Source organism: Aplidium turbinatum, chromosome 7, assembly GCF_918807975.1.
Source record: "Aplidium turbinatum chromosome 7, kaAplTurb1.1, whole genome shotgun sequence".
Classification (NCBI taxonomy): domain Eukaryota; kingdom Metazoa; phylum Chordata; class Ascidiacea; order Aplousobranchia; family Polyclinidae; genus Aplidium; species Aplidium turbinatum.
Genome location: NC_137478.1, coordinates 12,074,021 through 12,089,619, shown reverse-complemented (window position 1 = coordinate 12,089,619; position 15,599 = coordinate 12,074,021). Strand labels below are relative to the sequence as shown.

The following is a 15,599-nucleotide window of genomic DNA, read 5'->3' as shown; positions in this document are numbered from 1 at the left end:
ATGAGCACAATCTAAATGATAAAACTTTTTGTATTTCAAAATACCTCCAGAGTAAAGCGAAAACCTTGATCGTTTCTCGAGCCCTTCAGTTTCAGGAAGAGAGCGAGCATCTATTGAAGCACTCTCCACAGCAAGGTTTGAGGCAGACGTCGTGATGTTTTGTGCAGTGTGAAGCTCCATCACCTGAAAAAGTAAGTTGAACTTTTTTAAGAAGATGGATATGGATACTAAGCAATCAGTAAGAAAATACAAAAAGTAAGGTATGTAAAATGCATCTCTCCCTTTGCAAACCTTCTAAACTGTGATTTTCAATCCGTGGAACGGTACATTCCTGTGTAGGTAGAAAAAAATTATAATGCAGATGACAAAAGTAGTGCAGATGAGATTTCTGCCTGATTTTTTATTTTTCATTAAGTGCAGTACCGGAATATGAACTACTTAAGCGTATTATGACATCGTATGTAGTGACCTAAAGAGATTCAAAAGGGAGTAAAAATTATAAACATGGCAACAGGCGATGGTGGCACCTATAAATAAAATTACAAAGCGATTGCAAATACAATTTTCATCGATTTTTTTATATCAAGTTAACAGAAAGACTACCTCATGCTCTGAGAGGGTTCCAGGCATGTCTTGGGAAGAGCCAACAAGTGGTGACAAAGAAATTACTAGTATGGTTTCGCTTATATCAGTCATGTTGCTTTGTCGAGCTGCTCCAGTATCTAAAAAAAATTAGTACACAGGTGATAGGCTCATACAACAACATACTTTTGTTATTAAAAGCTTACTAAATGAAAATTTCAAACGGGAATTAAGCATTAAAATGCATAAACTGAACATTCAAGATTACATTTCATAAAAATTACCAAAAAAAATTGTTTTCAAAGGCGCTAGCAGGGCGCAAAAATCCAATGTTTCATTTAATTTTTTGCAAAATGACCAAAAAGTGCAAACATTACTCGAGAATACGTCACCAGCGTCCAGCAATATCAAAAGCCTTTTTGCGCGCTGGGTTGGAAAGTTCAGACGCGTTGCATTCCAAGAAGTTTTGCAGGATAGTTTTACACGTTTTTTCTAGGATACTTCGTTGAGTAATAGTAGCAATGTTACGAAAAAGGTGAGGTGCGGTAGTATAAATGTAGTAGAATTGCTAAAAATTAAATGTCCATAAAGTAGGGCTACCATATGTCCTCTTTTAAGAGGATTTGTCCTCTTTTTTCAATAAAAATGAATTGTCCTCCGAGGACACTAAAAAATGCTCAAATGTTGTCTTTTTTGACAGTTTGGGTTTTCATGCTTATATTTTCAACGGGATTATATTGCTTGATGACGTTTCAGCAACGGCTTGTAGGCTATTTGTTTTCTAAACATTTTGTATACTTACCAATTAATGTAACATGCTGATTTATAAATTCTACAAGAAACTGGCGCATTTTATGGAACTGTTGTTGAACGTGCATTGCCTGGTTCATCGTCGTCGTCTGAGCTTCTGGGGCCGAGGGTCTATCCTTTTACCACCCCAGATTCACGATGTTCCCGGACTACACTGGAAGGCTGCTAGAGAGCAGCCAGTCTTTAGTTTCATCATCCATGACGCGCAGACCTTCCACTCCGTTAGGTGGCTTGAAGATGGTAGTCATTGATGATGTGGTCTGCGGTCTGTTCCTCGGCACCACATTCACAGGAGGAGGAAGAAGCCATTCCCCATTGGTGCATGGTTGAGCGGAAAAGGCCGACGCCCGTACGGAGACGTACTGAATTTAGCTAATTTTGATAAATGGCCTGGTTCATTATAGGATATTAAACGACATTTTAAAGGCCATGCTCACACTTTCAGAAAAAAAGTATTTTTTTACTTACATACGTTTTATATTGATACCACGCTTGTAGACGTTGTTGATTACCTATTGAGTTTAGCTCGTTTGTTACCTGAAACTAATCGAAACGAATGTCTAAAAGTGCTCCACTCCAACGCTGTTCGTTCAGGAGCAACTCATGAGTGAACGAATTCACAGACCCCTCCATTTCTACAAGCAGAAGCTTAACTCTGTCCACCTCAGTGTTCAGTTCAGTTTGTTTTTATTTCTGACCATCACAAAAAACAAAAAAACAATATATGACAAACATAGCAGATGTCTAGAAAAAGATAGAACCGGGTTTGTGTCAGTGGTTCAAGCAGGGATGGGTTCAAGGCCTCCACACAGTGCAGCCTACCGGTAGCCTACAGTTTTAATCATATTCCTTGCAAAATAATTTAACAATATCATTAAGGCTGACCATTCCTTGTTGAAAAAAGTTAAGGCTTGACCTGGAGGTCGTGCCTGATTTGTCACATTTTTCAGATATTTGCGATCATTGCTGTCTGATTGAAACTGTCTAAAAATTATGTATTTTTTTCACTTTTTGATGACTTTTAAAAATATAAAATCATTTGTAGTCTCAAGGAAGCAGACGAAATGAGAAAAAATAAGTTAAACGTTCTGTCAATCTGTTTTCCTGTTTTTTTTTGGTAACTTCTGCTGCGTAGGCTTATAGGTTACTGCAATCAAGGTCGGATTTAAGGGGAGGCAGAAGGTGCAGGTGCCCCGGGCCCCCCAACATTTAAAGGGCCCCCTACGGCCTACATGGAAAAAATGTGATTTTGTGTTATTTTTTTTTTCTTTCAGCCTTTGAAGTTTCTGCAAAATGCTGTGCAGTGCTGGATTAATGCTACTGCAGACGTAAAAGTGGTTTTTCGCGCCGTAGGCTTGAAAAAATTTTTGCACGGGCCCCCCGATCTAAAAGTGCCCCGAGTCCCACATCAGCTAAATCCGGCCCTGACTGTAATGATCTAAAAACATGTAAAAATTCTTCAAGCGTAAAATTCTACTTGCTGACGAAACGTGTCTTCTTTTTAGGCGATGAAAATATGGTAGGCCTACATAAAGTCAATATTGCATCATAGTCTGACTATTGCAGAAATAATATTGCATCATAGCAATTACTATGCCTGACTATTGTGCTGTGTTTGGCTGTAACACGACATTGCATAAAGTTGGTCTGTTTCGGTATATCTGATTGAGCTGATTGGGAGAGTATATCTGCAGTCCAATCTCAAAAGCTGATGCTCTGAATTTTCACGACCAGACAGAATCATGATTGCTTTTTGCTCTCGGCTTATTTGTCTCCAAATTAGCAATTCCGTTCAGCAAAATAAAGTAAAACAGATTTTTTTAGGTTAAAATAAAATGGCCTTAGTATTAAGTTAGTCTGCATCAAGAGAAAGATTCACTAAACTATGAAAAGCAATTCAATTTCGTACTGGTGGGAACAAATGGACTGGTCCTACCATTGAAAATCACAACATTGGCGCAAGAGTCATAAGCTCGAGAAGATTTTCTAAAGTAGGCCCCAAGAAAGTTATAAAAACTGCAGCAAACACTTAAAATAAATACAAGAGAAATGTCAAAAAAAGTTTGTCCACAAAATCATTGATAAGTAAAAAACAGGATGGTGATGTTTTTTATAGCAATAAACGTAACATCTACATAACGAAAACCAAGCAATACAGAATAACTAGTTTGTATACTTTGAGCGCAATATCATAGCAGTTAAAAATAAAAATCATTAATGATGATTACTCTGTACCTCCGGATGCACTTCCATCCATAACATTTTCCATCGATTCTGACCTTCGAGCCATTTTTCGTGCTGATAAAACAAACGCTTAACGGTATAAATGAAATCACAGTCAGGCCCATTATAAAATATGCAACAACATGCAAAAGCATTTCATTGTTCTAAAAAAATTTCGAAAGAAAAAAATCAAGGACATAAAACATAAAGCACTGTTGCTTCACCACAACGTGATTTAACAAAAATAAAGTTAAATTTGGAATATTACAACACAAAATTTGTCACATTAATTTTATTATATATCATATGGTGGTACTTATTTCATTTACATTTCAAATGAATTTATTGGTAATAGATCCAAAAGCTTTGCCACAAATTTGTCCAGAATTATTGCTGTAAAATGTAACGTTAAGATTTGTCCTGTCTATAAAATATTTAAAGCTGGTTACTATTTTCAGTTGAAGTCTAAAACCTTTTTCCGCCTATGTTCAAACATTGTGTACAAGTTTACTTGCTCGCATGATGCGAGTTCAACATACATTGACCACGCGACATTTTGCGACAAGAGTGGGAGAGCATCTGAATTTAGCTAATTTTGATAAAAACAGTGCATTGAAAATCATTTTAGAGACTTCCAATCGTGTTCAAATAATAAACTCTCATTGAAGTTTTTCGAAATCGTTCGTAAGTGTTTGGCCGAGTTTGACACCAAGTTACACAAACCATTGATCATTACATGTTTTAACCCAGGGCTCAACAGGCAATTATTTGCTGGCGGAGCCTCCGGTTATTTAACCATTTTTGATTGAATTGTCACATGTTGTGCTTCTCATATTTTTGCTTTGTTTGTGCAAATATCTCGTGATAGGGGGGGGGGGGGGGGGGACTTAGAACGCTTTTTGGTGAAAAACGGTTCTCTAATGGGCTAAAAATATGGACCGAGATATAAAAACTCCAACAAGCCCAAATTTATGCCTCTGGAAGATCGTTTACCCCCTTGAACATACCCCTTGAAGATAACCACTTTGAGATTTTGGATATTTTCTTGCAGTGTTGCTATATAAAACAATACGATCAAGTCTTAACACATTTTATCTCGCAAAACTTGTTCCTTTGTAGTTTTAAGCAGTTTTTGATAATTTACCACTATGTAGAAAGATATTTTAGTTGTTTAGTGACACAGTTTATTGAATTTAAGTTAAAAAATTGTATTTTTTTTTTGTGAATGGTAACATGTGTTCTGCTTTGGAGACTATGTAATAAAAGCGTGTGCCTTTTGATTGTTTGTACACGTTAGTATGAGTGATAGTGCAAGGCAACTAGGCTACTTTATATTGGAATGTTGCCTGATCAATGAGTATAAAGCCTTTCCAATTGAGAAGAGAGTACTGATTTAGATACAATTCAAAGTTGTAGTAGACCATATTAGGCTAATGCCTGACAGTTCTTAGCCTACAATCTTGTAGAAGACTAGGCTATAGCTTGTGGCGAAACCAACCTAACCATTGGTGACTATCAGTACAATAGTTGCAATGAAATGATTATTTTGGTTCAGTTTTAAATCTACAGAGTTTTACTATGGTGTAGAGAGGGATGGAGCAAGGGCCCACTGCCCCTTAACCTTATTTAGATTTTTTGATTTATTTTGAGGATAAGTTTTAATTTACTCTTTGAAACAACTGTTGTTTGGCCAACACCTTGATGGTGTGTTGTAATATTGCAGTCATGTATACCATGACCAAAACAGACCCAGAGCAAGCATTGACTTTTATTGTTTTTCAGATGCACTATAAACCTATATCATATTGAAGATACAGAAATCTGAAAGTGTACTATTATACCCTTTGGGCAGTTAGCAGTCTATTTACACCTAATTATGTCTGCTTTTGAAACTCGGTCCAAAGCAAAAAAGAAATTAGGTGATGTTGTTTACACTGAAGCAGCTGGCTTTCCAGCAGGAACCCTTCCTGTAGAAAATGCAGTCCTTGAAAATATGTTGTACTTGTTACAGCCCAAGAGAGCAAGTGCAAATGAGAGAAGTAAATTGGATGCTGTTGGTATGATAGCAATGATGTTGCAAGAACATTGGTTGTTCTGCAATTTGTATACAGTTTCCACTATTGCAATTAAAAATCGTGTTGTTAAGATTTATGATGAATTTATGTATCTTTTGAGAATAAGAAAATCTCGTCAAAACAATCGGCATCAGAAACGAGTGAATGACTTCAAGACAGGTCCAGTGGTGTTTTTGATATATTTTGTGAAAATAACGTACAAAGAAAAAAACTTGAAGCTCTCCATGGAGTAACGATGACCAGTATGGAATGGGACTTTCTGAAAGATCAACGCTCAGAACAAAAAATGTATTGTGAGGATTGCATTGACATACAGTGGTGTAAAACAATGGAAAGGCGAAAGCAAGATCTTCATGCTCTTGAACGATTGAGGTGATCCGAAAAAAGAATCACGGAAGAATATAATGAAGGTTTAACTGAATTAAATGAGATGCTTTCAGACTCTGAACAATCTAGTGCTGTTGAGGTCACTTCAGACGACACTCCAACTGATGATGAAGAGCCTAAGCCAAAGAGGAGGAAAGTAGCTATTAATCATGTGGTTGATGACACTTTGGCAAAGCAATACCAGCATGTTCGACTTACTTTGCAAAATGTTTGCAGTGAATTTTATGAAACCTTGGACAAACTAAAAAGTGTTTATCATATGTCTCAGCTCCAAGCAGAGGCAGCTATCGTGGAAACGGCAAACAAGATGTTTGGAAGAACTTGGAAGTTTCATGGTAGTGACCCGGATCAACTCGATTTGGACACTTTGCCGGACAGACATATTATAAGGAAAACCGGCAAAAGCATCGAAACAATGGCTCTTGATTCCATTGTTCAAGAAATTATGTTTTCTGAAAATAATGCAGCCATTACATATGCTAATGACGGATCAAAAAAACAAGGAGCTGGTTCTTTCATTGTACAGGGAATAATAATAAATGGAAAATATAGAGCACTGCCTACCTTGTCCATTGTTTCAGAAAGCAGAGATAATTTGGCAGACTTGAAAATGAATACACTACGGATCCTCTCTGTGGCTAGTGATGTGGAGGCTAAAGATATATATGATTGAAAAGATTGACTTTGTGTTGACTGATCAAACTTCACGTAATTTTCAAGTGGACCACACAGTGGCCGAAAAGTTTCAAACAAAAAAAACTATGAGATAATGTCTTCTGCAATGTTCATCCAAGCTTGATGTTCAATTGTGAAATAAGTAAGCACTGGGCAAGTTTGGAAAACGCAATTGGAAGAGACAAAATTTATGCAAACTTTCTTGTTAATGCAACCTCATCAGCAAGAAGTGTCACTGAACAAGCTCTTAATTGCATAACAAGGCTAATTAATCATGATTTTGATCACAAACCATGGAATAAAGCCAGAGACTTTGACCTTCACATTGCCCCAAGAAAAAATCTATCAGTAAGCCTCAAAGATGAAAGATTTAATCGTTTGACTTTGTCCTGCGCTATTGTATTGTATCATATGGAAGACGTAGCTGATTTTTTGCGTAAATTTTGTCATGTTTCAAATCAGCTAGCATGCATTGTTAGGTCTTTCCTTGACATCGAATTTTTAGAGGTTATGTTTTGTATTGGAGCTCTTCTGGGTTTACATCTGGTTGAACCTTTTTTGTCACTCACTCTGTCCCAAACTACCACATACTCTAAACTAACACCTGCATTCCATCAATTTTATGAAGATCTGAACAACACAAATCCTGAAAAGCTATTCGATCTTGATAACCTTGCATTCCAATTCGTGTCATCCGATCGTTTTCATGCCACAAAGTAGGCTACAGCCCAGAAATATGTGCAAGCATTGCACAAGTGACATCCACATACAAAGCACAACTTAAAAGCATGTTACAAGTTCTTCTTCCAGCTATCGCTGAAGCATTCCAGAGACAAAAAGGAAACATTTTTGGATTCGGAGATCATAACCCAAAGGCAAATATATCCTTAGCCCACATGCATGAAGAAAAACTGGAAAAAGTGCCTATCCACAACATTGACTCTGAGAGAAGTGTTGGCTTCATTAAGTATGAACTATCTCGCAGAGGGGCCAGAGAACTACCAGCAGCCTCTTCATCACAAGTAAAAAATAAATCCTAAGATCTAATTGAAAGTATGCCTTCTGGATCTTTCAAAAGTTATATCAAAAAAACCATCCTTATTCCCGAATTTCAGCTGGAGTGGAGAAAACTTCAAGATAACTTGCAGAAAACGATATCAGAAAACAAAATGTCCGCTAATATTGCACTAGACCAAAGACGCCACAAAGATCTTGCAGCTCTCAAATCCTTAGGTGGACCGTTTGCTTCACCAATGGAACTCGACAATTACGCAAATTCAATTCAAGCAGAATAAACCAAGACAGACAGATTGTACAGGGAAATACGTTACGCCAGGGACACATCGTTATCCATTCCCAAAACTAGCGATATTTTTAAGCTGAAAAAAGAACACAAGAAGCTTCCACTTCACACATACATAACAAACTTGAAACTATACGGTACCTTGAAAATATTGTATCAAAGACTGATGTGACAATGGAAGACTTCAGTGAAGCAATCACAACAATTGTGACTGAATCAAAAAAGTAGTGTTTAAAAACCACAAACAGTAAAAATTTTAAAAAGATCCAAAACTTTCAACCCCTATGTTCAAGGGGGTAAACGTTATTTTTAAGCGTTAAAAGTAAGATGGTGTTTTTACATGTTTCTCCATATTTTCAGGGGGTTAGAGCAAAACTTTTGGTCCAAGTCCCCCCCCCTACTCGTGATATGCTTCTGTCCATCCTTCGTAATCTGCTTGTGTCCTTCTTCTCTGAACAATTAATTTTACTTGTCAAATACATGACCCGTTGTGCTGCGTAATTTTTCAGTTATCATTTTGTGTGAAGTTAAGCAGTTTCTCAGATGTTTAGATTTGACCATACTTTTGCTATGGTACTATGATTCTTTAGTATTTCTTTTCAAAATATTTCTCTTACTGACGTTAAAAGGGCTGTTTGACTAGCCGAAAACGTTCGCTTATTGTTTTTATAGTGTTAAATATAGTGCTGTTGTTGAGTTATGTCTGTTTATATCATATGAAAGTTGAGAAATGAATCCCTTACCAACAACTTATGAAAATACAAATACAGCTATACTGAGCATGCCACCTATGCCAATGCTGTACTCATAATATTCACTTAATTTACAGTAGGCCTGACACCAGGTCCAACAAGTATCTGACCTTATCTCCTCCCGCCAAACATAATGCCACACTAACAATGTCATTTTGGCTTACTGTGATAGCAATATTAATGAGTGTGCATTGTGCGTGATAAGTTTCAAGTCGGTAACTGGTGGTTTTCATATTTTATAAAACAGCTGGTGCGAGCTTATTCTATATGAGCTCCTCAATGACCATTAATTTTTGCGTTTAAGTAAAATGATAAAAACATAAAGCCGTAAACCAAACTGGTATAAATGAATGGCTTATTCCAGTGGTCTCAACTAGTATTGACATCTACTACAATTGCATTTGTTGGGCAAGTAAGACATGTTGTAGCATATCTAAGCTAATGCCTGGTGAGTGGTGATCGGTTGAGATCTCGATGATCCTCCTGTCCATCTTCAAGCATGACATAGGTGTGTTGCCAAAACCCAAGTGCATGCTCTTCGTAGGCACTGAACCGACAACCTTACAGACGCTCTCACCCCACAGCCAATATTGTTTTATTCAATTTACGGCACTAAACAGTGGATAGCAAAGTTAGTTCTTCCAGCCCATACTACTGAGATCAAATGCAATTATTAGCATTTGATCAACTGCATTCTGAACATCCAATACTTTATTACATAAAAGCAATTCATTCTCCCAGCCCTTACAACAATGTTTACGCTATTGCAAAAACAACCTTTATTCTAAATCATGAGCTTTTAACAAGTTTTTTGCTTGAAAATAAATTTGTACCTTTCGGTGTTTTTGAATGAAATTTCTTTTTCGAAGTAGGAGAATCATGGGAAATTGATAAGCTCACAAGATCGCCAGCCGAACCTCCAAGAGGTGTAATTGTGCCACCTCTATCTTGTCCTGATCACATTCATAGGTAAAATGAAACAAAGACATGACAAACAGAAGTATGTGGAAGACAACCAAACAACAAAGTTATACCGTACTGCATGTGGAATTGTGGATGTTTTCTTCTATAAACGTTGCATTTGTTTGGCCAAACACTTTTTCTCTACATTGGAACCTAAAAACTTTTCAAATATTCATTCTGAACCTTCGGCTACAAAAATCTAACTATTTATTCTGAACTATTACATGTTATATTGCAGTGCTTTTCAACCTGTGGAATGGTACGCACTTGTGTGGATGAAAAAAATTGCAGCGTGGAGGAAAATATTTCATATTTTTACTTTTTCTGGCGTGGAATAATTTAAACAAACTTATTCATTGTAATTTTTTGCTTGCAGAATCTATCTTATTGATTTTAACGCACACACAAACTATATCTATCTTATTGAAGTTTTGTTCTGTTGAATCTATTCTTTTGTCACAAGTAAGCATTGCTAATTTGGTTCATTGTTCCGTCACAATAAAACAATTGTTGAAATTTGTTTGCGGCTTTTCAATCACACGATTGATGTTGATCTGCATTACGCAGAACAAGTTGCAGGCTAGGCTAGCAAGGTTGCAAATACTTACAGATTTGTATAGAATAGATCTTTTGGTAATGTTTTTGAGGCTTTGTGAATGTTAAACTTTCACAAGTGATTCTTACAGTTTCAGTGTGGAATGCTAAATAAGGTTTTGTGGTTACTATGAAATCGCAAAAGTACTGTGAAACCAAGGCACTCGAATGGCACGTTTGTCTAAGTTTAAACATTTTGTGGCCCCGATCTAAAAAGCTTGCCCACCCCTGATCTAAATTATCTAGCCTAGCAACTCAGACCAGGCCATAGGTTTGGCACTGGCGTTGCAAATCGGCAGTTTCATGCCTATAAAATTATATTGTTCATATTAGGCTCCAGCATAATTGGTACTAGGCCTACGGCTATTTACAATTTTGATTAATCAATAATACAATACGATAAGCAGAAGTTAAAATAATGAATCTTATGAACTATGATGCCTTTACCTCTAATAAGAAAGATGCAACAGTACAAAACAAAATGTTGAAAAACAATGACCATTGAATAGTCGACACAAGCAGACAAAGTTAAAACGAAAAGGCTGCAAGCGAGCAAAAAGCGGAAATGGAACGATTCTTTTACTAAGTGAATAAAAAAATAACAGTTAACCTCTCAAGTACATGTAGCTCCACAAAGAGTGAAATTTACATGCCTTTTGACTCTTTTTTATTTCTTTAAAAGAAATGTCTAAAAAGACATTATTGACCCAAAAAGAATGTCTAAAAAGACATTATGAAAAGTAACTACGGACAAAGGCCAGTGTTTCGATCTTCCGATCTCTTCAGCGTAGTAAAGTGAAAGTGGAAAGTTGTCTTGAAGTGTTGGTTGAGATGATGATTTGATCTGCATTACACAGAGTGTGGAAGAAGTTTTATGAGTTTGGCCATGAGAAAGTTAAGGTATTCATTGACAGGGAGGGTTTGATGAATCATTTCTGTTCTGTCTGTAGTTATCCACTGAGTAAAGTTAATATTTACACTTGTGTCATCAAATTTACTTTCTAGGTAGTCTGCAACAACACTATCTCCTGGACAATTTGCACATCGTTTAACATACAGTCTTTGTTATTTGCATCATATACCATCATAGAAATTAAAACATTAAAACGACATTTTGGTGGATTGTACATACACATTACACACACAGCATGAGTACCAGCAGATCCAGCAAAACATCTGGAAAAAAATCATGTAACAAAATTATGACGTCATTCATGATGCAATACTGACGTTATATCGTATTTGAAGAGGTAATTATTTTAGCATTGGTAACTTATTGTAACCAAAAAAGTAACACCAACAACAAACAAGCGACTACAATAAGAAAAAACAAGCAAAAAATTAATATATGACGTCACAATGACGTCATTAATAACATAATTTTGTGTGATTTTTATCTCGTGTATTTTGTAGTGGCAGTCAGTCCAAATGTAAAAAAATAACATATCTAATTGCATAAAAATACCATAAAAAGAACTCAAAATTGATTTGGGGGGAATCCTCGATTTGGGGGTGAAAAAAGCTGCGGCACCCACTAAAATTGAAGTTAGATTCATCAACTACAAAAAAATGCAAAAAAACAATGTGTAACACGCTTAGCCTAAAGATGCTCATTTTTGCCCCTAAGGGCCTGCACTAATAAAAATCAATCGTAACCTTTTTTATTTCAGTACCCAAAGTTTTCCCTTTTCTTGCTGGTGGCTTGCTGCAAATTCCATGTGTTGTTGCTAATGATCTAGCAGTCCTGACCATGTGATGAGTTACATGGAAGTATTCCACAACAGTATTTCGTGACCATGAGTCTGGAGCAAGTGTTATATAACTGTATCTTTTCTGAACTTGTTGTTTCTTCTTTGTTTATTTTTTCTTTTATCTTTTCAATTAAAATGTCAAGGTCTCTAGCCTTACGTTTGCTTTCATAATCTTTCGATTTCTTCTCTCTTGTAACTTCATGCAGGGGCACTTTCAGGGCAATTGCTACTCTTTTTGTCATTTTGTTGTTAATTGAAACAAGTATACGCTTTCCGTAACGAGATCGGCTCCTCGAAGGGACACTGTGCAGCTTCATTGGAGACTGCCCAATTTCAGATAAACTTGTATTTCTTTTGCAGGACTTCATATCTGTCAATTATCAGGGCTTTTTGGTGTGCACACTGCACAGACAGTTAGAACTTCATCTTTTTCTTTAACTAAATCAGTTCTGTATAGGCCTAAAAGTTTCTTTTTATTTTCTTCTGTAAGTGATGCAAATGATATTAGTGCTTTGGACCTAACTTCTGTAAGTTTGTGACACTGCGTTTCTTTATTCTTGAGGATTCCAATGCTACAAAACTAGATTTCTTCAATCATATTCATAATGTCAAAATACTTTACAACTATACCTACTGCTGAAAATCGTGCTATTTTAACAAGCTGTGACACTTAAACACTCTAACATTAACACATTACAAACACTTACTTGTGTTGCTTAAAAATAGTAGCACACTGAACAGTGAACAGTGTGAACACATGCAAAACCATGATTATTTCAACATTTTTTTTTGTTTCTGCTGTTACCCTCTTATGAACATGATATCAGTTAATATCACTTACGGTAGGACACTAGTTTATATAGATTCTACATGAACAGAGCTTTCATATTACTTAAAAAAAATTTGTTCAACTAGATTTGAGTTATTCGACTTCAAACTTCTATTACACTTGACTGATTTCAATAAGTTAATGATTTTTGTTGCCATATTTGACCTTTGACCTCCAAAATAAATAAAGGTTTAACTTAACATGAAGATCAATCAATAATCTGTCTATAGAACGTGGTTTCAAGTCTTATCTTCCCACCTAAGCAAAGTTATGACTGTTTCAATGTCACTGGTGTCAAAATCAAAACATGTCATGGTTGAATGAGCACATTTAAAAGCTATAACTCTACGACCTCTAGTCCGATTTTGCTAAAACAAACTTTAATTTGCTCAAAATTACATAATCTTTCTTTTGGGCTTAATTTTAGTCGAATATGAGACTTTGGGTTAACTGGCCTGGTTGAATGCACATGGAAGACTTAACTAAGTCTCTTCATTTTCTTTTTGTATAATAATTTTTGATTGATTTGTGCGGATGAAATTTTTGCAAAAAAAAATATGCGAATGGTTCTCAAAAAGGTTGAAAAGCACTCTTCTATTGCATGTTGTACGTAGCTAAGTTTAAATTAAAATATTACTTGCTAATCTTAACATTTTGCAAAAGCTAGTGCCCAAACATTCAAAATGGGAAAGCCACATGAATTGCTTGTAAAATACAGCACCCAACTTCAACCTTTTGTTGGAGTGATTAGAATGACAATACTTAGCTACATCAGGTCCACTCTTTCTGTTGCGAAAGATCTTGAAACCAGATGTTAATCTGGTTTCAAAAAGACTCCATATAGTTGGTATGATTTAAAGACATCATGACTAATATAGTTTACAGTGCATTAATCAACCAATTTTATCAACTACATATTCTTGGTAATAGTTATCAGTTCCTCAATATCAAACCAAGGTAGATAGCTTGTTTAAAGGGGTTGACATCGGTAGATGCACTACCAAAAACAGCGTCGGTGTACCATCCTCAGTTGTATAAGTAAAAAGTGAATTCAGCTTTCAAAGCATCTTCAGTCTCCTAAATTAAATGCCACTGATACAACCACGAGGGGTGCAATGACGTTATTTTTATTCGCAATGCACTTTGTTGTAAATAGGCACAAATAATACCAATGGCATTCTTTGCAACTCCACTGCAACAATAAGTCAAAACATTAAACCAAAAACACTAACCACACTAAAACAAAACAATAAACTGTATATATTACTGTTGAGAAGGAGCGATCTTCCTGGCGTCAGCACTACCTGACTAATTATAGAACAGCAAGCAATGTGTTTCGCCAACCATAAAACCTGACAACCAGACGGCATTTAATATAATAACACAAAAATAAACTAAAAATTACAAACGTTTTCTGCCACACTCGTGTTAGCCCTTCTTAAGTAACATATATAATATATTATGTGCAGACAGTAGCATACCGTTTCGGCGTTACGGCCTCATCAGTGTAGTAGGAACACTGAGTATGACCACGAAGCTATAAACCCCATGTGGCGATTTTCCAATTTGTGGTCTCTAAAGAGGCCCCTAATTGGTACTTTTGCCAACTATGTTAAATATATAAATCAAATATAGTTATTACTATCTGAAGCCTTTACAAATTGTTTCACCTAACGGATCATCAGAAGGTCTTATTCAAATAGAAATAAATATTCAAATTATTCTTATTCAAATAGAAATAAATCGTCTTCTATTTGAATAAGACCTTCTGATGATCCGTTAGGTGAAACAATTTGTAAAGGCTTCAGATAGTAATAACTATATTTGATTTAAGTTGCTCTGCTTTGCCTTTTTGCTTAGCATTGAGCACTTTTTGTAGTATTAATAGTTTTCATTGTTTTATTTATATATTATATATATAAATCAAAATATAGTTATTACTATCTATATTTTGATTCAATTCGCTCTGCTTTGCTTATTTGCTTAGCATTGAGCACTTTTTGTAGTATTAATACTTTTCATTGTTATATATGTATATAAATATACCTTCTTCATCTAAACCACAAGACTGTGTTGCCAGCACACTGGCAAGACGCTCCATACATGGAGGAGGTTGGCTGGGAAGATGTGACAAGACAGTTGACAAAGAAGATTGATCCACACCTCGCACTCCTGACTTCTGAAAGTAAAATTTCAAACGTTATGATAATGTTTGTTGCATCAAATCTATCCATTCAGTCCCAGTTTATGTTATAGAAACTACTACAATGAGTGCATTTTGCAGTATGTACATAAAAGTCGGATGGCGCAACGGATAAGGTGTTGGCTTTCCAATTATGCAAACCTGGTTCGACTCCCGTCTTCAGCTGGTTGTTGAAAACACTGCTCACCTCTACCCAGGGTGTAATAAATTGGGTGGGCGTAGTTGCTGAAGTAAAGGTGGCCGTGAGAAAAGAACTGGCTACCCTACTCCCCTTAGTGCCGAAGGCTTAGTACAATGAGAACCTTATTTTCTCATACCCGACACTTGAGTTAAGTATGGGACCCCCCTTTACCTACATAAAGTCACCAACAAAAATGTTACAATAATATCGTTAAAAATTCGCTAAAGTGCAATATAAAGTAAAAGACAAGAAAATAAACACAAGTCAATTT

General features: G+C 36.0%; 1 protein-coding gene across 6 annotated transcripts in view; it reads right to left on the bottom strand.

The window, feature by feature from the left end:
• The window catches only part of LOC145774397 (GTPase-activating protein and VPS9 domain-containing protein 1-like), a 190,059-nt gene that overhangs the window by 86,073 nt on the left and 88,387 nt on the right, over positions 1-15,599 (bottom strand). For 5 of the 6 annotated variants that reach the window (XM_082585640.1, XM_082585643.1, XM_082585644.1 and 2 more), the window contains 5 exons: positions 14,991-15,123; positions 9,641-9,760; positions 3,628-3,690; positions 604-722; positions 45-183 (listed from right to left, as the gene is read on the bottom strand). In XM_082585640.1, coding sequence (XP_082441766.1) covers positions 45-183; positions 604-722; positions 3,628-3,690; positions 9,641-9,760; positions 14,991-15,123 — 574 coding nt within the window. The remainder of the gene's footprint in view (positions 1-44; positions 184-603; positions 723-3,627; positions 3,691-9,640; positions 9,761-14,990; positions 15,124-15,599) is intronic. The other variant, XM_082585642.1, reaches the window with a different exon arrangement.